Here is a 24,817-nt window from a genome sequence, read left to right on the forward strand (position 1 = left end):
GCTATATAAATCCTGTTTAATAATAATAATAATAATAATAATAATCCCAGAGCCACCAATAACATTTAGACTACACTTCCAGCTCTCATTAACCAGGGCAGGGATAGTTCTGATTGGTGGGGATTAATTAACGTAGAGCAGTTCTTATTATTGATGCTGAAAATATTCTAAGATTTAGGCTCAGTTATCATTCATACCACTTATCAATTGATTAGTTACAATTTTGTGATACATAGGTGGGGCTTTTCATGGACATATCATAAGAATATTTTATTTAATATATTTACTTAAAAAACACAATTTCCATTTTTTACAAACAGGGTGACAATTTCTAATGTCATATTATGTTGCAAGAAGTTGCTTCCTGAGGTGAATTATTATAAAGAGGTCCGTATTTCCACAGATAACATCTCAAGTTGATCCAATAAAGATTATGTAAACTGCAACACCATTTATGAAAGGAAAGCAGATGGAGCATATGTAGTAATAGAGAATCATTTACACCATAAGCTTGCAGGGATTGGTAGAGGCTGAAAAAACTGCTTCACTCCATCTACAAAGAGGCCTCCGGTTGATGGAAGTGGTTACTTCAGCCAGTACCAAGGATTTTAGCTTCTTCACAAAACACTGCAAGTGATTGGGGGGTGGTCTCTGAAATAGAGGATGATAACAAAAATATATGTTTAGAATGTTTCAATTATTGATGTACACAAATCCCAATTCCCCCTCCAAGCTCTCTTAGCCTCCGACCCAACCTTTTCCCTTCTTCCCATATTTCATACAAGTGAAGAGAGAACAAGTAGGGTCACTAGTATACCTTGTTCCCTGATGGTGATTGAAGCCATTGACCCCCTGTGACCTGGGGTTATGATCATACACTTCTAATGGTGTTTTATTTTTTCTTTTACTATTATTAGCATACAGTTTTTAAAGTCTTTAGCAGGGGTCCCCTACTCCAGTGCCTTAGGGTCTGGATCCACAAAGGTCTGTAGGATTCCTTTAGTTTACAGAAATAAATGAATAAAATTTTGAATAACACAGTTGGAAACTGTCTCTGTTTATTGTAACACTTGTCTTGTATCTGCCTTATGTGTGGCCCCTGAAATCTGGAGCGGAGGACCCCTAATTTACCACATTTTTTCCTACCAGTGTGAATATTATTGGTACCTCATCTGACAACCACCAATTGGGATGTTGCCCACTGTGTACAATAGCAACCATCCAGAAGTTATTACATCAGTGTTCTCAGCCGGTGATTGTTATGGAAGGTGAAGGCCATTCAGCAGCTGCTAACTTTAAAAACAGGCCATAAGATGTTACTATGGCAAGCGCTTTGAAGTTCACCGCTGCATAATATTGCAAACAGGGAACCTCCAAAGCAGATACATAAGAAATATTTGTAGTGTTGGAAACCTATAGGAATTATATCCTCACAATGTTACTATGCAAGAAAAACATTAGGGGCTCATTCACATCTATACATTGGAAAATATGCCTGCATTTCCAGACAATGGGGCTGATTGTATGGAAAACCTTTCATCTGAATGAGCTGCCTAACACAGGAAATTATGTCACTGAATAGCAGATGTGCAGTAATGGGGAGATCCTCCGACACTGAATAGCGGATGTCATATCAGCAGAATGTTTCCATGTGGCACTGATTGCAGAAAGATCAGATTCCCCAGTGTATGACCAGCTATAATTGCATCTCTTTACTAGTTTTTAGAATAAATGGAATATCAGAACCAAACAAGATTCTGGAGAAAAAAATGTTTTAATGGCTGACAAGAGTGTAATAATATCCAAGAAAAAGATAACAGTCTGGAATTGGCTATTTGTAAAGTCAGAAAGGAGATTTGATATGAATACATTATGTAATTATTATATTTCTATATTTTGGATATTGTCCAAGAATTTATTATCTCAGTCAGTCCTGTTATACTCACAGTAATCCCTCTATCCGGCTTGTTGTCAGAGCTTCCATCAGATCCCTGAAATGAGGACCCTCCAGATTGTTCCAGGACAGGTTCAGTGTCCTCAGTGTCTGGTTATTTCTTATTCCAGATGCCAGGTGGGGGCAGGAACTGTCTGTCAGGTGATTATTATACAAACTGTAGAAGAAGAGAAGAATGTTACCGGAAGAATATGAATCCCCCCCCCCCCCCCAGAATTAATGGAAATATTCTCTGCATGAATGGAGATTATTTCTTCTTAATTTCTTCTTATTGGAATCATTTGTGTTTCATCACTTTATAAATCTTCAGTAATATAATTTTATAAGGAGGGCAGAGCAGTTCCTCACACATCTGATGTCCAGGTAATTTCAGGGAGAGGACAAAATGAGTTATTTACAATGGAGGTTTATACCCTTGTGATTTCCCTGTAATTTATACCAACAGACCGGGGATGACCGCTGTCATTAGATATAGGGAGGATGCAGCAGGGGGTCTTCCACTCATCCTCCCCTCTCCAGAGAACTGAACAGTGCTGAGTGTACAACACTTGTTTGTTTTCGTGTCTGTGAAAATGATAAGAACAGATCATTGTGTGTGTAAGGGACATTAGTGTCTTCACAAAACACTGCAAGTGGTGGGGGAAGCTTACTGATACAGAGGATTATATTGACACAATGGAAGCTCAGAAAGTGTCTTCTATCAATGTGCTTCATTTAAAAATTATTCATTATTCATTTACTGGCTATTCATTGCCTATTGTGACAGCTGTGCACATTCTGTGTTTTAGTATCAGGGGTGAATCTAAGTGATCCAGGAAACCTGGAACAGATCTTGTCTAGTATTGAAAACATTTGTCATTCTATAGCAAATGATTTTTAGGAAATCAATTCCAGGTTTAATGAATCACTCAGGTTTCCACATCATAGTCTATATTCTCCTGTCTTAGAGAAGTTTAAAAGCTAAGGCCCAAAGAGTCAGAAAATGGCTCTGTTTATTGTAACATGTGCCCTATGTTTAGCTCTTGAGATTTGGAGCTGAGGACCTCTAATTTATTGTATTGTTGCCATACTTGTGCAGTTATTGGTACCTCATGTGACAACCACCAATTGGGATGTTGCTCTAGGGACAGAAGTAGCCCTTTGTAAGCTTCCTCAGGGGTAACTTTGTGCTTATAACGGTTTCCGTGTGATCTAAGTATATTCATCAAACACAGAAAAAGTAATAATACAAAATCATATTAAACTGTAAATCATATATTCATATTCTATGCATATTAAATACATTTCAGCAGATTGGTACATCTAATATAGGCAGACAGTTCAAATGCCAGGAGAAGCATATTAAGTCAAAAACATATCCACCAATCAAATACATGTGGGTTACGTATGACATATGAATATTACACACTGTGTTTAGTGATATTTGATATACAAACATACTTTATTAGGTCTTAAACAATAATTCCTGAAATATTCAAAAAGGTTTTGAGAATGTGATTTACATTTTCAAATGAAAATCTATGCTGTTTTCAAGAGTAACAATCCCTTGTTTATATGGTTATCTGGCCATGAAATAGAAAGGTACTTCTAGTTTGACATATATATCAAAATTTAAAATAAGGATGTCTTTTTCTTTTACTTATTGGTATACTAGTGTTTCTTTTAATAGTCATCTTAGATATAATAATTAATTAAGTATATACATGGTCCCAGGGATATGAGCAATATCATTTGGAGCTGCTGCCGCACCTCACGTGTCACTATGGAGAGGGCGGGGAGAGAGATCATGGATATTTTTTGGATCACTACAGTGCTCAACCCAGGAATTTTTTTGAGCCGGGTGGAAAGAAATTGAAGGCGGTTGGCAGCCCCTGTTTTGTGACCCAACTCTTCAATAGCCACATAAAAACAGCCGGGTGGTTACTGAAAAGTGCCGGGTGGTGCGTCCAGCTAAAAGGGGCTGGGGAGAACACTGCACTACAAGGTAAAAAAGATAGTGTACAGAAATGTTTTTAATCTAACTGATGGTTTGTTCTGTAAATAAAATGTCTTTAAAGAGGATTTTACCTTGTCCCGGGGTGTTACTGAGTCTCCGAGACGAGCTGCAGCTGTTGCTCATGTCTGTTGTTGTTGTTAGAAAGGTACTTTGGGTCATTTCTTAAACCCAAATTCCAAAGGGACAGTGGAAGAAAAGGAAAAATTCTTAGAAATGCCTGATACGATTTTATGTCCCAAATTTGTGAAGAAACAAAACCAAATAGGTTGAAAATTAGTTCACTAACCTTTAAATTTATTTTGGAAAAAAAGTCACTTATTCACGGGCACATTCAATTTTTCAAAAAGTATATTGCTGAAAAATCTAACCCCCCTGGTCCAGATTTTTCCTAACGTCAATCATAGAGAATGGATTAAGCCGGAATGGGAAAACGTTCTAATAGACTGCTCCAGTCAATTAATGAAAATACTTATAGCATACAACAAAAAGGACAAAAAATTTGTGAAAAATTTGAGAAAGTTTTCCCACTGTAATTCCTGGCCAATGAAGACACAGGGTTTCATCAAGGATGATAGGTACATTTGCCCTAGATACGCGTTATATGCAGAGTATTTTTCTGAGTTATCGAGCAGTTTTCCTTTTCACCTGAAGGGGGTGCTGAAGGAGCTAAAGACGCCTGGGTATGATCAAGTGTAATTGTCTCAGCTGAAACCCATCCGCTCTGTTACAGAGCAATTGAAAGACCCCACACTGTTTAAAGCCTAGGAGAATGCCGCAAAAATAGATGGGAATCTAGTGCATCTAGACGAGAGAGTTGAAATCCCATACTATATTTTTTAAAGGGAGCTACTCTATCGGGTGTCCCAAAGTGGCAGCTTGTCTCCGAGACTCAGCAACACCGGGACAAGGTAAAATCCTTTTTAAAGACATTTTATTTACAGAACAAACCATCAATTGGATTAAAAACATTTCTGTATACTATCTTTATTACCTTGTAGTGATCCAAAAAAGATCTGTGATCTCTCTTCCCTCCTTCTCCATCGAACTGCTAGTGGTACCCAAGCTGTACTGGAAATTGGTGTTAGGCCTGGCCCATGGGCACCTCCTAGGGGGGCATCTGGGGGCTGAGAAAACCAGAGAGCGAATAGCCCAGAGGTTCTATTGGCCAGCGGTCACCAAGGAGGTGGAGATGTACTGTGCTTTCTGTCCAGTATGTCAGGTGTCTGCCTCAATGCCGCATTTTCATAGCCTTTTGGTTCCCCTCCCCATCATTGAGGTCCTTTTTGAGAGGATTTCCATGGATTTAGTTGGCCCATTGCTAATGTCAGCTAGGGGCCATCAATATATCCTAGTCATAATGGACTATGCTACTCGGTATCCTAAGGCAATCCTTCTCCAAAATACCTCTGCTAAAACCATAGCCCGGGAGCTGTTCCAAGTTTTCAGCCAAGTAGGCGTGGCCATAGAGGTACTTACTGATCAGGGAACCCTGTTTATGTCCCAGCAAACAGACAGTTCCTTGGAACGTTTTAACAAAACATTAAAACAGATGTTTCGGAAAGTAGTAGATAAAGACGGGAAAAATTGGGACTGTCTACTCCCATATTTGGGAGGTTCCCCAAACCTCAACTGGATTCTCTCCCTTTGAATTATTAAATGGGAGGCACCCCAGGGGACTGTTAGTGATTGCTATGTAAACATGGGAAATTAAAAGTTCAGCTCATAGAAGTGTCATTGAGCATGTGGCACAAATGCAGGTAATGCCCTTGGTTAAAAAGCATCTGGCCCAAGCCCAGTTGGCGCAGTCGGGGTGCACGTATCCCTACTTTTTCCGCTGGGGATATTTTGGTACTAGTTCCCCTGGTGTAAATTACTAGCCAAATGGCAGGGCCCCCTTGAGATCATGGAAAAACTTGACGTAAATTATAAGATTAGCCAACCTGGTAGGTGGAAACCAGAGCAAATTTATCATGTGAATTTGTTGAAACCATGGAAAGAAAAGGAAGCATTAACAGTGAGGACCACAGAGCTACCTGCTCAGTTTCACTCTGTAATTCCAGAAGTCTGGATACCAGACACTTTGTCAAAGAGTCAACAGCAAGAAGCGAGAGATTTTGTGCTCCAAAATAGGGATATGTTCTCCAACGTGCCCGGACGAACATCCATGGCTACACATGATTAAAACCCTACTGGATTTCTGAATCTAGACAAGAGGAAATATGTCAGGAAGTAATAAAAATGTTTGAATTGGGAGTTATAGAGGAGTCCAATAGCGATTGGTCCAGCCCAATTGTGTTCCCAAACCAGATGGGAACTGGAGATTCTGCAAAGCTGAATCAGATTACAAAGATTGATACCTATTCTATGCCTATCCTTTGATTGGTTGGGGAATGCTAGATACATGACCACCTTAGATCTAATCAAAGGATATTGGCAGATCCCTCTGTCTAAGTCAGCTAAGGGGAAAACTGCTTTTGAGACCCCTGATGGAGCATTCCAGTACCGAAATATGCCCTTTGAGTTACAGAATGCTCCAGCTACGTTCCAGAGGGTGATGGATAAGGTACTCCGACCCCATCAAAAACATGCTGCGGCCTACCTGAATGACGTAATTATTCATAGTACAGATTGGGCCTCGCATTTAGTAAAAGTTCAGGCAGTGCTAAACACACTGAAGAAAGCTGGGTTTGTTGCAAACCCTAAAAAGTATGCTATTGGGCTAGAAGAAGCCATCAAAATAGCTCCAGAAATATTTGGGGTACACTATTGGAAGAGGATCAATAAAGCCTCAGGAAAAGAAAGTAGAGGCCATCCAGAATTGGCCACACCCAATTAATAAAAAGCAGGTTTGTGCTTTCTTGGGGATCGCCGGCTATTATAAGGCACTTTATTCCTCATTTTGAATCCCGTGCCGTTCCCCTGACAAATTTGACAATAGGGAAGGAATCAGTAATGGTTAAATGGTCCCCAGAAGCAGAAGCTGCCTTTGAGGCATTAAAGAAGGCTTTAATGTAGCGTAGTGTAGCGAGCCAGTGCTATACTCTCTTGACTTCTCAAAGGAGATTGTGGTGCAGACTGATGTGTCCATTACTGGACTAGGAGCAGTGCTATCCCAGGTTCAAAATGGGGAAGAACACCCCATTGTTTACCTCAGTCGGAAGTTAAAGGCCCATGGGGTAAATTATGCTACGATTGAAAAAGAATGTTTGGCTGTGAAGTGGGCTCTTAATTCCTCGAGGCACTATCTGCTGGGTAGACAGTTTCTGCTAATAACAGATTATGCCTCATTAAAGTGTATGGCCCAAAACATGGAAACTAACAGAAAGGTTAATAGATGGTTCTTAGCCCTTCAGGAATTTAGCTTTTATGTCAAGCATTGTCCTGGTGTACAGATGGAGAATGCAGATGCTTTATTTCGGGTCTATACCTACCTGGCAGCCCGTGTCCCAACCCTAAGGTTGAAAAAAGAGGGGGGAGTATGTAACAGCTGGCCAACGAAGACCCAGTTTCATCCAGGATGATAGGTACATTTGCCCCAGATACAGGTTTATATGCAGAGTAGAGACAATTAGCTTCTTGGCCAGATGAGGGAGCTAAAGAGGCCTGAGAATGATCAAGTGTTATTGTGTCAGCTGAAACCCATCCTGGAAATTAGGCTGGGGATATAAACTCCCAGCCTGCTCTTTCCTGTGTCTCTGTTCTTGGCTGGTGAGCTGGGAGGAGGGCCAAGAGAACTGTGAGTAAAGACACAAACTATATTTGGAAAAGCTGTATGGTTTGGGCCTTGGAGTCCTGCGCAGCACTAGGTTGGGCAGGATTATTAGCAAAGGGATCTAACAGTTAGTTAGAGGCTAAGTGGCCCACCCTTGATGCACTTTTAACCTGCTGGCCATGTTTCCTGTTGAAAACACCCTCTGCTGCTACTGGCGATCTCACACCACCTATAAGTGGGAAACAATAAAAATATAACTCTACGCAACCACCCCCACCTACATAAAACAGTACATCCAATGTGACTAGGGAAATGTCAGAGAGTAAAACACAAGAAAAAAAACAATACAAAAGTGAACTAAGTGATCACACACAGCAGGACACAAAATGCAAACCATCCCTTACAGTAGAAACACTTTTATTATTTCCACCAAGGTCACCAATATCCACCGCGCCTATTCCAATCACAGAGGCCGCATCTGTCAATAACATTTTCACCACACACGGCACCCCAGAAATGGAAACTGGCATTCAGGTAGCCAGTAATATATCTATTCCCACCACCCTGGATCAAACACCTTCACTCTCCACATGACCAGATTTTGTACCATTACCTCCTACTTCCCTACCCCAACCAACATTCACATTTGGAGCTATCCCAAAGAAAAACACTCAGCAATCCTTTTAAGGAACATTCCATAAAAAACTACCATGTCCCAAAGTGGGACAACTCAAAGTTTTTTCTCAAGAATCCCACACAAAAAACAAACTTAGAAATTGTAAACTTATCCTCCTACGAAAAAAGCCCAGAGGAGGAAGACGTCCTCAAAATGGGGTTGTCTTTTCCCTCAGGGAAAATTAACAAATTTGATTTAATCAAGGATGTGAACCTGTCGCAAGAAATTTGACCCTAAAATTGATGTTTGAAAAATTCTCTAAACCCAATACACCACAAGACCTCTCCGATTCTAAAAATCCCCAAATTTAAGATTTTAGAACTATAAAAACATTGCAGGAACTACTTAATAAAAATGGGGATACACTGGACACATGGAACCATCAGATGATGGAACTCATGGTAAGACATGTAAACTCCTGTTAACTCTAGACTAGCTACCATTGATGTGAAATCACTGTACAACTGTATCCCCCATCCACTGGGACTAGATACCATTAGATCAGTAATTGAGACCAACAACCCTTCACATAAAAAATACAATGACCTCATAATCAACCTACCCAAATACATCCTCACCAGGAATGTCTTTACATACAATCACAGACATTAGCCAAAAGTCCAGGGGGTCGCGATAGGGACAAAGTGTGCCCCATTGTATATCAACTTGTATTTGGGTGAGTGGGTAAAATACCTGTTTTTAGACCCTAGGTTTGCGATATTTCAGCCCGACATCTTTGTTATATCGATGATATTTTAATCATCTGGACAGACTCCACTCAAACCCTTCTGGATATATTCAATTTAATTCAAGCAAACAGATTGAATTTAAAATTTACAATGTACTCACATGAAAACAAAGTGCCCTTTTTAGATATATACGTCATTATAACAGAGGATCACAAAATTACCACCACCCTCTATAGGAAAGGGACTGTGGGCAACACGATCTTACATGCCCATAGTTCCCAGCCCAACCCCCTATTAAAGAGCGTCCCTTTAAGCCAAATGCACAGGTTAAAAATTAATTGCGCAGCTGATACTGATTTCAAAAACGAAGCCAAAGCACTAACCACTAGATTACAATATAGAGGCTATAGCAAAAAACTTTTGAAAAGATCATACCACAAATCATGCCTACTCAAAAGAGACAGTCTGATTCATCAAACAAAATAAACTTCAAATAAACTCAAAGTTCATCTAATTATTTGCTATACCAAAGACCACTCAAATGTGCAGAAAATTTTATCAAAACACTGAAACAGTCTGTTAGGAAACCCGGACATTAGATCACATATACATAACAAACCTCAAATCATTTTAAAGAAGTCAGGTTCTCTGAAAGACTGTTTGGTCCACAACCAAAATGACCCAATTGACACAAGTAGACCAAAAGGTACCTTCAAATGCGGACATTGAAGACAATACAGTTGGATATATGAAAACCAAGCATTATTTTAACCTAAAGGACTAAAGCTACGTACACACGGCAGATTTTTATCGCCCGATAATCGGCATCGGCCGAATATCGGGCGAAAATCTGCCGTGTGTACAGTCGGTGTCGTCCATCGTCCAAACGACCGACCTGCCGGATCCACGGACGATGGACGACGACCGATCCTAATGAAAGGGAAGGGGAGAGCGCGCAGCAGGGTGCCGCTCCGTCGCTCTCCCCCTCCCCTCTCCATAGAGCATGAACGGTGCTGTATGTACAGCACCGTTCATGCATCGTGTGGTCCTTTGTCGTTGGAAAGGATCGTGAAAGATCCTTTCCAACGACAAAAATTGCAAGTGTGTACGCAGCTTAACACATAGGTTAAATGAACATGTGAACTGTGAATCAAAAGGCATCTACCTCATCACCTGTAGATGCGATACATATTACGTAGGCAAAACTAAGAGAAAGACAACGTATATATGAGCATATATATGCAATCAAAAACAGAAAAATGTTAATACATTTTCTCTGTTTGATGAATATACTTGGATCACACACAAACTATTAGAATAAGCACAAAGCTACCCCTGAGGATGCCTACAAAGGGTGAAACGCGTCGGTTAACAAGGCTGCATGCAAACACTCGCACTTATTTCTGTTCCTTGAACATATGGTTTGCTTAGCGGTATACATCACTTTTAGAAACAACAAAACCACCAAGTAAGTGATCTATGTCTAGTAAGCAAGAACTGGACCTCATGGAATGAGGCCATATTAAATAATAGTTTGTATGCAAGCAAATATGGTTTGGTTTATAATATCCTATATATATGTAAAATACAAGATAATTATTTTCAAAAAACCGGCGTGTTGATTGTATTTCTATATACATTAGCAACCTGCCAAGTGTTGTTCCACCAGTGATTGTTAGAGAAGATGCCAGATCTGATGACCCACCATTCAGTGGTTGATAACATAATCAACTAGCCAATATTTGTCACTATGGCAACCACATTGAAGTTGGCCTCGGCATAATATTATAGGAAGGTGAACGCCCACAGCACATGCATTCCAACTTTTTGTAGATATAAAAATCTATAATAAACCTATCCTTACCGTGTTATTTTAGAAATAGTACATTGATGGGCCATTTACATCTATACACGGGACAACACGCCTGCATTTCCAGACAATAGTGCCGTGTGTAAGGTAAACCTTTCATCTGAATGATTTGCCTAACACAGGAAATTCAGACACTGAATAGCAGATGTGCAGTAATGGGGAGATCCCCCGACACTGAATAGCGGATTTCATGTCAGCAGGATGTTTCCATATAGCACTGATTGCAGCAAGATTAGATTCCATTGAGTATGATCACCTATAATTTAATCTATTTTACTAGTTATCAGAATAATTGGAATACCAGAATTATACAAGATTCTAGAGAAAAGATGATTTCATGGCTGACAAGAGTGTGATAAGATCCAAGAATAAGCTAACAGTCTGGGATTGGCTGTTTATAGAGACAGAAAGGAGATCTGATATGAATACATTATGTAATTATTATATTTCTATATTTTAAATATTGTCCAAGAATTTATTATCTCAGTCAGTCCTGTTATACTCACAGTAATTCCGCTATCCGGCTTGTTGTCAGAGCTTCCATCAGATCCCTGAAATGAGGACCCTCCAGATTGTTATCGGTCAGGTTCAGTGTCCTCAGTGTCTGGTTATTTCTTATTCCAGATGCCAGGTGGGGGCAGGAACTGTTTGTTAGGAGACTATTCTCCAAACTGTAGAAGAAGAGAAGAATGTTACCAGAAGAATATGAATTTCTCCCCCAGGAATTAATGGAAATATTTTCTACATGAATGGAGCTTGTTTCTTTTCATTGGAATCATTTATGTTTCATCACTTTATATATCTCCAGCACATATAATTTTTTAAGGGAGGAAGAGCAGTCCCTCACATGTCTGATGTCCAGGTAATTACAAGGAGAGGACAAAATGAGACGTTTACAATGGGGTTTATAACATATACAGAACTAAAACAACAGACCGGGGATGACCACTGTCCTTAGATAGGGGGATGACACAGCAGGGGGGTCTCCCGCTCATCCTCCCCTCTCCAGAGAACTGAACAGTGCTGAGTGTACAACACTAGTTTGTTTTAGTATCTCTGAAAATGATAGGAGCAGATCGTTTCCAGTGACATATATCTAGTGTGTGTACAGGACTTTAGTGTCTCTTTACAAAACACTGCAAGTGGTGGTGGTGGGGAGGGGGGGAGTTTATTGAAATTGTGGATGATGATGACAACTATAGAAGTTCAGAAAGTCTCAGCTATCTATGCACTGTTTTGATAAATTATTCCCCTATCAATTCACTCTAGACCTGTTCATAAAATCTGTTTTTTTGCTATTCATTAATTTTCTAAAGTGACAGCTGAGCACTTTTGATGATTGACCACTAGGTAGCAGAATTAGGTATTGTTTTAATAGGAACTGAAAGAAGACATGTAGAGAAATTTGACTGTCAGCAAATTTTAGACAAATTGACTGAGGGAATAATTTATAAATAGGGCCCCATGTGTACGAATCCCAAATATTCCCCCACTGAGATATCCCAGCTATCAACTTAACCTTTCCCCTTCTTTCCATACCACATACAAGTGAATACAGAACAACTGAGGTCACTAGTACACCTTGCCCCCTGATGGTGATTGAAGCCGTTAAATCCCTGTGACTTGAGGTTATAATCATTTGCATCTAAGTTTTTTTTTTTTTTTTTACCATTATTATCATACAGTGGTACGGTCTATAACAGGGATCCCCATTTCCAGTGCTCATGGATCAGGATCCATATATGTCTGTAGCATTTCTCTAGTTTACAGAGGTAAATGAAGGAAAGAATGAATTACACTGGGCCTGATTTAATTATGCTCTCCAAGACTGGAGAAGATAGACTATCATAGGTGAACCTGGGTGACTCAGCAAACCTGGAAGTGATTTGGTCCAGGATTGAAAACAAGCTATAGCAAAATGATTTTTAAAGAAAGCAATTACAAGTTTGATGGTATATTCAGGTTCTCCCATGATACTCTATCATCTCCAGTCCTAAAAAAGTTTGAAAAATCAGGCTCAGAGAGTCAGAACATGGCTCTGTTTATTTCAACACGTACCCTATGTGTAGCCCTTAAGATCTGGAGTGAAAGACCCCTAATTTATTGTATTTTCTCCATACAATAAATGTGCGATTATTCGTACCTCATCTGAAACCCACCAAATTGGGATGTCGCCCACTGTGTACATTAGCAACCTGCCAGGAGTTGTTCTAACAGTGATTGTTAGGGAAGATGCCGGATCTGATGACCACCATTCAGTGGCTGATTATAACATAAACAGCTGGCCAACAGTTATCACTATGGCAACAACTTTAAAGTTGGCCACTGCATATTATCTTAAAAATGGAACCACTAATACGGATAAATACCTGTTTGTAGAATGAAAAAACGATAAGAAATCTATCTTCACTAAACTAAAGTAACTAAAGTCACTAAAACATTAATGGGGCCACTTACATATATATGTAAGGCCACTATACACTGGAAAACACGCCTGCATTTCCAGACAATGGTGCCGTGTGTAAGGGAAACCTTTCACCTGAATAATCTGCCTAACACAGGAAATCCAGACACTGAATAGCAGATGTTCAGTAATGGGGAGTTCCCCCGACACCGTATGGTGGATGTCATGTCAGCAGGATGTTTCCATGTGGCAATGATTGCAGGAAGATCAGATTCCCCGGTGTATGACCACCTATAATTTCATCTATTTTACTAGTTACCAGTCTAAATGGAATGGAAGAGAAAAGATTTCATGGCTGACAAATGTGTGATAAGATTCAATAGGAAGATACCAGTCTGGGATTGGCTATTTACAGAGTTAGAGAGGAGATCTAATATGAATACATTATGTTATTATTATATTTCCACATTTTGGATATTTTCCCAGAATATTATTATCTCAGTCAGTCCTGTTATACTCACTGTAATTCCTCTATCAGGCTTGTTGTCAGAGCTTCCATCAGATCCCTGAAATGAGGACCCTCCAGAATGTTCTTATTCAGGATCAGTGTCCTCAGTGTCTGGTTATTTCTTATTCCAGATGCCAGGTGGGGGCAGGAACTGTTTGTTAGGAGATTATTCTCCAAACTGTAAAAGAAGAGAAGAATGTTACCAGAAGAATATGAATGTCTTCCCTAGAAATGAATGGAAGTATTCTCTACATAAATGGAGCTCATTTCTCTTTCTTGGAATCATTTAAGTTTCATCATTTTATTAATCTCCAGTAAATATAATTTTATAAGAAGGGAAGGGCAGTTCCTCGCACATCTAATGTCCAGGTAATTACAGGGAGAAGACAAAATGAGACATTTACAATGGAGGTTTAAAATCTTAAAATTTCTCTGTAATTTATACAGAACTATAACAGACCGGGGATGACTGCTGTCATTAGATATGGGGAGGATGCAGCAGGGGGTCTCCCACTCATCCTCCCCTCTCCAGAGAACTGAACAGTGCTGAGTGTACAACGCTTGTTTGTTCTAGTGTCTCTGAAAATGAAAACAGCTGATCGTTTTCAGTGACATATATCTAGTGTGTGTACAGGAATTTAGTGTCTTCACAAAACACTGCAAGTGGTGGTGTGAGGTTTACTGAAATTGTGTATGGTGGTGACAACTATGGAAGTTCAGGAAGTCTCAGCTATCTATGCACTGTATTGATGAATGATAAATCCCCCCCCCCCCCCCTCAATTGCCTCTAGACGGGTTCATATTATTTTATTTTTGGCTATTCACTATTTTCTCATGTGACATCTGTGCACTTTTGAAGATTGACCACTAGCTATCAGAACGAGTTATTGTTTTAATATGAACTAAAAGGAGAGATTCAACCATCTGTCAGCAAATTTTAGACAAATTGACTAGGGGAATAATTTAGAAATAGAGCCCCATGTGTACGAATCCCAAATTATTCCTCATTGAGATATCCCAGCTTCCAGCTCATTATTTCCCCTTCTTTCTATACCACATGAAAGTGAATACAGAGCAAGTGAGGTCAATAGTACACCTCGTCCCCTGATAGTGATTGAAACCATTGAATTCCTGTGACCTGGGGTTATAATCATTTGCATCTATTTTTTTATTATTATTTATAATTTTTTTACCATTATTATCATACAGTTGTTATAGTCTGTAACAGGGATCCCGATTTCCAGTGCTAAGGGATCAGGAACCATATATGTCTGTAGCATTTCTCCAGTTTACAGCGGTAAATGAAGGAAAGAATTATTAATACTGCGCCTGATTTATTAATGCTCTCCAAGACTGGAAAAGATAAAGTATCATGGGTGAACCAGGGTGACTCAGCAAACCTGGAAGAGATCTAGTCCAGGATTGAAAACAATCTATAGCAAAATGATTTTTAAAGAAATCCATTCCAGGTTTGATGGGTTATTTAGGTTCTCCCATGATAATCTATCTTCTCCAATCCTAAAAAAGTTTTAAAAAATGAGGCACAAAGAGTCAGGACATGGCTCTGTTTATTGCAACATGCGCCCTATGTGTAGCCCTTGAGATTTGGAGTGGAGGACCCCTAAATTATTGTATTTTATCCATACCTGTGCGATTTTTCGTACCTCATCTGACAACCACCAATTGGACAACCACTTTAAAGTTGGCCATTACATAATATTTTAAACACAGAATCCCCCTAATGCGGATAAATACTTAATATTTGTAGAATGAAAAGCCTATAAGAAATCTATCCTCACAGTGTTTCTATAAAACTAGAAGATTAATGGCCTATTCACATCTATAAGATAAAAAAAACATGCCTGCATTTCCAGAACAATGGTGCCATGTGTAAGGGAAACCTTTCATCCATATGATCTGCCTAACACAGAAAGTTCACACACTGAATAGCAGATGTGCATTAATGGGGAGATTCCCCAACACTGAATAGCGGATGTCATGTCAGCGGGATGTTTCCATTTAGCACTGATTGGAGTAAAATCAGATTCCCCAGTGTATGGCCACCTATAATTTCATCTATTTTACTAGTTACCAGACTAAATTAAATATCATAATTAAACAAGATTCTAAAAAAAGGATGATTTCATGGCTGACAAGAGTGTGATAAGATTCAAGAATAAGCTAACAGTCTGGGATTGGCTATTTATAGAGTTAGAAAGGGGATGTGATATGAACACAATATGTAATTATTATATTTCTATACTTTGGATATTTTCCCAGAATATTATTATCTCAGTCAGTCCTGTTATACTCACTGTAATTCCTCTATCCGGCTTGTTGTCAGAGCTTCCATCAGATCCCTGAAATGAGGACCCTCCAGATTGTTCTCAGACAGGTTCAGTGTCCTCAGTGTCTGGTTATTTCTTATTCCAGATGCCAGGTGGGGACAGGAGCTGTGTGTCAGGAGATTATTATCCAAACTGTAAAAGAAGAGAAGAATGTTACCAGAAGAATATGAATGTCTCCCCTAGAAATGAATAGAACTATTCTGTACATAAATGGAGCTCATTTCTCTTTATTGGAATCATTTATATAAGTGAAACTTATAAGTGTCCTACTTTTCTGTGATTATTGTTGTGCTGATGGGTAACTCTATGTCCGACTGGTTATAGCATCTTCTCTTTCTTGTTCTAAACCACCTGTACACTGGCCAAATATTTTATATTCATTCAGATATTATTGTACTATCAATATTGGAGACACCTCACAAATATTCTAGTCAATGTTCCTAATAGCCTTGTGTTCTCTACATGTGGGCATCTAGTAAACTCCACCACTGAGTTTGGAATCCACGTAAACTCACCACTATATATAGATAAAAAACCACACATCAGTTTAGCAAAACATGAATTAGGCGCAGAGCACTGTAGTACCTAAAACATAGAGGGATCTATAAATGTTTTGTTATAAATGTTTTCACCAAGAATAACCCAATTTTACCCAACATTTACATATTTTTCATATTGACATAATTATGAAAATGTGTAAATGCTAAGTAAAACTTGCATTCTTGCATTTTCTAATATATTCAAATTTTGAAAAAATGTGTACATATAGGTTAAAAGCTGGGTAAATGACAAAGTATGATATTGACAATTGTTACATATGTTAAAATAAATGGGCATGGATATCTATGACTAGGTATAATTATACTAGTACATATGTTTAAATCTTTGCAAATGTAAAACGTTGTACATTTTCATTTGTAAACCTAATAAAGCTTTATTTTGGAAAAAAAAGATGGGTGAATGTTTGGTGAAAACATTTATAAATGGACCCTATAATATGTTTTGTATACTACAGTGTTGTGTTTCTAATATCTTACTTTGCTCTGATAATAATTATAACTGTCTACTAGCTAAATGTATTTCTTCAGATTGTAGGATTTACCACATGATGGTCACTGTCACACAAAACCTCAAAAATCTACAGTTTAACACAGAAATGTGCTTATCCATAATCAATTCTTACCTTAATCTCTTTATGGAGTGTAAAGCTGGTATAAGTTTCCTGAATCCTTCAACCGGAATATGACAGGAATTGAGTTTTACTTCTTCTGACTCTGTGCAGGACTGAAGGACAGAAGACAGCACAGAGCAATCCAGAGGGCTGAGGGAGATTCCGGAAAGGTCAGTATTGTTTGATCCAATACATTGTGACACCAGAGCCTTATTCCTGCTCTCATGGAGATAGTAGAATGCATTAGGAAGACTTCCATGGTCAGAGCTTTGTTTTGGGATTGTATGCTGGATCCAAGTAATGACATCTCTGGCAGCCTGAACAGACAATTCCCCAACATGAGACTTTAACAGGAATCTAGTAGAAGAGTCTGAGAGACCACAGAGGAAACGGAGCAATATTTCAGCACGGCCATCATTGTAAGATTCAGCAGCATTAAGTGTTTTCTGTAATCTGTCAGCATTATAGTCTATAAAATGAGCTAAAGCAGCAAAGAACTCCTGAAGAGTGAGATGTAAGAAGGTGTAATCCACATTAGGTGGCTGACCAGATTCCATCATAAAACATGAAAAGAGATGTTTATCATTTCTTACATTGAATGAGTTCAGATAACGGTCATCAAATACAATCAGGTGATTCATGACTCCATATTCTGCCATCCACCCAATTGATGTCAGCAGTTCCCGGGCAGTGTGACTATCTGCTGTATTCTGGTTGTGATTGGCTAGAATGTTGGTGACAAAAGTCACAAAGAGTTGTGTCACAGTTTTGGGCAATGACTCCATCAGCTGATCAGTGTTGGTTGGTTGGGCTTTGAAGCACATTGATAACACTGTACAGACAATCCAGCAGTATGATGGGATGTAACAGAAAGTGTACAGCGTGTCATTCTCCTGCACATAATGAAAAGCCTTGTCTGACAATTCTTCACTTCCAAAGAAATTTTTAAAGAAGATCAGTCTATCTTCATGTTGAAATCCCATGATGTCAGCTAATCTCTGGAAAACACCGGTATCAACTGATGCCAGTCTGGTTGGGCGGCTGGTTATCAGTACAGAGCAACCTTTAAGAAGACTCTGCCTTACCAAACTGACCACAATTTCACCAAAATGTGTTCTCTGCTTTGGATGGGTCAGTTTATTTGATCTGAAATCCATTTGGTGACTGCTTTCATCTAATCCATCAAATATAAACAGAAGTCTCTCCGGATCTTGTAGAATATTTCCAATCTGACTCTCCAGATATGGATATTGTTGAAGAATCATCTCCTCCAAGCCGACCTCTCCCAGTCTATTAAGATCCCGGAATCTAAAGGAGAAGACAAAAGCAAATTTCTGGTAGAGTTTTCCGGTCACCCAGTCATGGACAAACTTCTGTATCAGTGTAGTCTTCCCTATTCCTGGCACTCCGCTCACCATTACTGCATGTGGTACACATTGTGACTGGTGGCTCCAGCTGAACAGCCTGTTAGGGGAAATGAGTTCCAGTCCAGTTTGAGTTTCCTTCAAGCATTCCTCATGTTTTACCCCACTCTGTATTAGTTCATTCTGGGGACGCTGCCTGAACTGATCAGAGGAGACTACAACCAGGTTCACATAACGCTCATTGATGAGGAATCTTTGTGGTTCCAGGGTAGTTCCTGGGGGTTTGTGCTCAGCTAGAATCTCAGTCCTCTCCATCAGATGTTGTTTGTGCTTTTCTTGAATTTCTGTTGAGAGATGGAAATAATATTTCCACAAAAGTGAAAATTGTAATAGAATGATTTATGTATTTAGTAATCTCTTATGTATAATTGCCAAAATGTTAAATAAAATTTGTTCCATAGATACCTGGAGACTAAAAATTAAATCTAAACCTACTGCAGAAACATTATAATAATATTTTACTTAAGTATGTAACTAGAGCACTCATATAATTTGTCAAGTCATTTGATGTAAGGCATATGAACTGTACCTCTGTATATAAATATTAAAGTGGGCCAAAAAAAAATGTACAGATTTGAGCCAAAAAATCTAAGAGCAAAAGGGTATGTTCAGACTTGCGGTAAAATCAGATGTCTGTAAAGACAATAGATAAGATTAGAACAAATGAGTCTGTTCATTTTACAGGTGGGAGGAGGCAGGTCATGCAGGGGTCATCATATTTATGCGGGTTTATTACATTTGTGTGGTAGCAATGAATATGTGGAGTCAGAATTACATGTTTTGCTCCAAAGCAAGCCAGGTGCATTGGTAATATAGTGAAGAGGGGAAGGGGGCATGGGAAAAGACAGGCTTTATTTAGGCGTAGTGATAAAAATGTTTGTTACATTTTTTTTTAATTTAAGAAAGACCCTGTCACTAACAGAGATCTCCTATGCTAGTAATCATTGAAGTCAAGTAGTAATACAAACAGATAATTATTGTTTGGTCCATAAGCAAGACATATTATCAACACAATTCAATGTTGTAATTAGGGATATCTCAGATAACCCAACGCGTTTCGCCTCATGGGGCTTCCTCAGGGGATTTTGAGAACTTTGAAAAATCCAGAATAGAACAAAGAAATTACATCTCATATACTGCAAAAAGCAAGTAAAAAGTAGAAAGAAAAAGGCATTTCTACTTTTCATTTGCTTTTTTCATTATACACAGAAGAAGAAGAGATGGTGCAGGACCTTTACTCTTTCCTCCAAAACAAAATGTGAACAAGTGTAATTCCTTTTTTATGTAATATAGCTTCCTGTGGCTGTTCTGCAAGTTCAGATATGAAGAAATACAGAGCTGGGAGAAAAATGCAAGAGAGATGACACCCTCTGCATTTATTCCTATGATGACTGGGATAGCCCATTCAGAATTTAAACCCTTTGGGGGTATTCTGTAAGGAGAGGTCATTATATACACCCGTGATTTTATTGTGTGTTATGTATTTGAAATGATGTTTGTTTTTAATGTTTAATATTAATAGAATTTTGTTATTTTTGTAATTAATATTGATGGTATTGGCTTTAAAAGTCCTGCTCAAAATTGATGTCTTTCGTTGCATATCTTTTCCTAAGGTAAAAATTTACATTTATAGCTTTTCCTATATTGTTTAGTGTTAGGACAATCCCCTCAGATGCTTCAATAATAGTCAGCCATCATATGTACATCCCATCTACCCTGCCATCATATACCATCCTTCCATGACCTTCAAATCTCCTTCACCTTGCTCATCACTGACTGCACCAAGGTTTTCTGGGAAGTTAAAAAAATGGCTTTGTGCAGAAAGTGCACCTTGATGCTCATATTGCAACCAAGCATTTTGTAACTCTCCAAGAGTTTCTGGACAATTTCTGTGTAATTATTTGCTCGTGTGTTTCCAAGAAAGTCCTTGACAATGGCTTTGAATGATAACCAAGCATTCTTTTTGAATTCTGACATTGTCCTGATAAAATGTTTATCTTTGATGATGTGCCGAATCTGTGAACCATCAAACACACCGGCCTTTTTTTTTCAAATACCAGGCTAGGAAATGCCAAAATGAAGTACTTGAAACAGTCTCCTTCAGTTGGCAAAGCTTTAACGAACTGCTTCATCAGACCCAGTTTCATGTGCAGAGGTGGGAAAATAATATTCTTTCTATCAACAAGTGGCTAATGTAGAATGTTTGGATCACCTGGTTTTAGGGCAGATCTTGGAGGCCAATTTCTTTCCACCCAATGCCTCTCACGAGCTTTGCTGTCCCACATGCTCAGATAACAGGAATACTTGGTTGCTGACCAAGAAGGATGCATACTTTTCAACACAGATGACGCATGTGTGGGGGTGACATTGCAACAACTCAATGACTCTCTTTATGTCTGCATATTCTTCACAAAGAGAAACTGAATGGCCAATTGGGACCGACCCAAATATATTGCCATTGTGAAGGAGGACACACTTTAGGCTCAGCTTTGAGCTATCGATGAATAGTAACCATTCAGTTGATTTAAAGATTGGAATTCATAATTCCTCCAATAAATCAGGTATGTGTTGGCAATACACAAAGCCACTGCCAGTTCTAAAGTACTGCAGAAATGCAATTTCTTTGGTTTGAAAGTACGTTACATTCGTTCCCTTTTCAAGTAAGTTTTTCTCACGCAATCTTGATGCTAGGAGTTCTGAAGCCCTCTTTGATAGTCCCAAATCACATGCCAAATCCCTTACAAACGGAGTCCTCTTCAATTTCAAACTCTTCATCATCCTTGTCACCTAGTCCATCACCATAATCATGTTCTTCAAGAGAGGGTAGTGTAACGAAAACCGGCTCTGGGATGTCATCTGAATGAGCCACTGGGCTGATATAGCTGATGGTAGACTAGGTTACTCTATGTTAAATTTATTTTGCTTGTTATATCCTGAAGTTTTCACTATACTAATGTAACAGTCACTGAAATAATCTCAATGACTCTCCCCAAACCATAGGTATACTAAATGGCATCTCATCACATGTTCCCTTTGTCCACATCCATAAACCCTCGACACACTGTTTGCACACCTTATGAGGGGCCCAAGACATATCTTGATCACCAAGTTTAACTTTGAAATTTGCCAAGTTGGCTTGCTCTACAAATGTGCTGATGTTCGCCCTTTGGCTGAGAATGGTGAAACCGCCAGATATAACAAAATGTATCAGGGTTGTTTAGGCACTTATGACGAGAAACAACAGAGCCAGACATGGTCAGAAAGAAAGGAAATACATGTGTAAGAAGATATGCCTTGAATGAATAGCCTAAGCTGTAGGAAAAGAAACCTGACGTGATAAAAACTAACTGCACTTTCAGAATCAGCATACCTATTTTACTGTAAATAGGCTTAAAATTGAAGTCAGCAAAAAATGTGTTCAAAATTGTTCCTTAGTGTTATAGCCAGAAACATTGTTCTATAGAAATTAAATCTAAAAATAACACTTACTTCAGGGTCAGCTTTTGCTGATAGAGGATTATCACGCTTGAATAATGCTTTTACTAGACTAGTGGCAATAGATTTCATCCTGAGTTATAGGTGCACCCCGAATTTCCCTTTAGTGTATAGGGCTCTTGCTGCCTGCTAGTGTGTTTACCTAAATAGAATAAAACCGTTGGATAAAGTTTAAAGATAACTCAAGGGTTTCACATGGGGTTTGATTTGTTTATTATTATATATAGTTATATGTATGTCTCATATTATCTCTCCTCTAACCGTATGTCTCCTATACTTAAATGTATACTATGTATGCTGCAATGCACCTCATATAGTCTTATACATAACTTGTATATTCTTCATTACTGTTTGTATTACTAATTACCTCATTTTTATGTATTTCTTACTCTCTCCTAGAGTTCCTTTACTATATCTGCATCCCTCTCTTTCTAACAAGTATCCAATATTGTATCTGTACCTTAACTTCATTGTACCCCTTTCCTTTTTCCAAGCATCTATCCTAATCATCTAAGACAGGTGTCCTATGAGATAATCCTGAGATAACCCTACCTTAGGAATGGGTACAACCAACTGATTGGGCGTGTACAAATGATGTCACAATCAGCTACTTCTGCTTTTTCTGTGCGCGCATCTCCTATCTTTTTCTATGGCATTCTGCTTGAGCGTAATTTCCCCAAGAGTGAGTGTGTCCTATAGACCTCAGAGATCAGCGGTAGCTGCTCCCTTCCCACCTTGTACTGTGAGACAATCCTACCCTTCATATACCAGCAGCAGCTGCAGCAGCATGAGAACTGAGTCTGTGTCACTGCTACCTTGTTTCCCCGATGATAAGGCACTGTCTTATATTTTTTGGAATGCCAAAATATGCCCTAGGTCTTATTTTCAGGGGGATGTCTTATTTTTCCATGAAGAAGACTACAGTACACATTTATTGTTGAAAAAAAGTAATAACAGTAGTTGTCATCACAAACCAGCATAGCCAGACAAACTGTGCATCCAATTTCTTGTTACTACTGTGTCATTGTTTCCATGTACAACAATCTACGGTATGGTACGGTACATTCACACATTTATTCAATGACAATCAAGTCATCATCTTCTGGAACATCATCATAACAATCCCCACTCTGAATTTCCAGGTCAATTACTTCTGACTCCATTTCTTTTAGAATCAGTGGACCAAATCTCTCATGATTAACAATAGCACTGTCCTTAAATGAGTACTTCTTATCAAGGTAGCCTGGTCATAGTGCATGTTTAATGCAACTATTAGTGATTCTCTCCCATGAATTCTTCACCCAAGTCACAACGTCTTGCAGTTTAGGCTTCACAAAGTTTCCGCGCTGATTTCTCTCCATTCTATTTTCAATGTAGTCATTAATTTCCATGCGCAGATTGTCCTTGAATGGCTTGTTTATTGCAATATCAAGAGTCTGTAGATAGGCCGTCATTCCTGCGGGAATCATTACTTGATATATTTTTCTTTCATGAAGAAATTACTTAATATCTTTAGCACCGTGGGTGCTGGCTGCATCCTAGACTAGTAGACCTCTTTTGCTCCCTCGCATAACATGTGGCAGCATTAAATCGAGCCACTTTCTTATAATTGCTTGTGTGGCCCAGGCTTTTTCAGTTTCAAAAACAAAAATTCCTGAAACACGTTCAATCTTTTCTTTCTTACCCTTAGAAATGATTAGATGTGTGATTTTACTGCCATCCAGACGAATTGCCAAAATACAGGTAACACGTGCACTTTCGTAAGCAGTGGAGGGAATGTACACTGAGGAGGCACCCCGGTGTTCAATTGTTGTTTGAGATGATTGGCCCATAAACACTGCAGTTTCATCCATAGCAATCATGTTGGAAAGATTGTATTTAGAGAAATCAATATCATCAATAAAGGAATTGAATGCAAGTGCTCGCTTAATAACTTGAGCATCTTCCAGCCTAAACAATGTTGTGGATCTTCTTAAAGACAGTTCATTTCGCTGAAGGAAATTATCCAACCAGTGTTGTGATGCTTTGAAGTTTTCAGCTATGTCAAACTGTGGTGCTATTGCAAGGACAAATTCTTGAATCTGAGCCCTAGTCACAACCAAAGCCTTTGCTCTCTTGTCAACAAACCATTCACAGATCAGATCTTCCAGCTCGGGAAATGTTGCTTGCCGACCTGATCCACTCTTGCGTTTTTTAGCATTTCCATTTTCCACTTGTTCAATGAGTTTACCATACTCCGCTCGCCACTTGCAGCCATTCGGATATTCAACATTTTTTCTTTGCAGAAAGCAGGAAGAGTTTGGCCCCAGGATTCTTCCACGATTCTCATCTTGTACTCCATCATGTAGCTTTTCCTTTTTGAGCTCATGCCTACCGTAAGGGTAAAAAAAGAAATGGCATTGGGGTATCCAGGTGGGAGAGGGCAGTCACTTACCAGTAAAATGACAAAGAAGGGATCAGAGGGGGGAATCAAAATTGCACAAGAGAATTGGGGGGGTTACCATTTTAGTAACCCTTTCTGATCACTCATGTGCCATTCACTGTCCCCTTCTGATCACTCATGTGCCATT

At 38.9% G+C, this 24,817-nt stretch overlaps 1 protein-coding gene across 6 annotated transcripts in view; it reads right to left on the reverse strand.

Annotated features, from left to right (window-relative positions):
- LOC140342700 (NACHT, LRR and PYD domains-containing protein 3-like) overlaps positions 1 to 24,817 on the reverse strand; it is a 65,050-nt gene that overhangs the window by 2,476 nt on the left and 37,757 nt on the right. For 3 of the 6 annotated variants that reach the window (XM_072429037.1, XM_072429041.1, XM_072429039.1), the window contains 5 exons: positions 17,341 to 19,036; positions 16,125 to 16,289; positions 13,823 to 13,987; positions 11,404 to 11,568; positions 1,947 to 2,111 (listed from right to left, as the gene is read on the reverse strand). In XM_072429037.1, coding sequence (XP_072285138.1) covers positions 1,947 to 2,111; positions 11,404 to 11,568; positions 13,823 to 13,987; positions 16,125 to 16,289; positions 17,341 to 19,036 — 2,356 coding nt within the window. Of the gene's footprint in view, positions 1 to 414; positions 652 to 1,946; positions 2,112 to 2,220; positions 2,519 to 11,403; positions 11,569 to 13,822; positions 13,988 to 16,124; positions 16,290 to 17,340; positions 19,037 to 24,817 lie in introns of those variants that run through there. The other 3 variants (XM_072429038.1, XM_072429040.1, XM_072429042.1) reach the window with 3 other exon arrangements.

The sequence above is a fragment of the Pyxicephalus adspersus genome, chromosome 12 (genome assembly GCF_032062135.1).
Source record: "Pyxicephalus adspersus chromosome 12, UCB_Pads_2.0, whole genome shotgun sequence".
In the NCBI taxonomy this organism is placed as follows: Eukaryota; Metazoa; Chordata; class Amphibia; order Anura; family Pyxicephalidae; genus Pyxicephalus; species Pyxicephalus adspersus.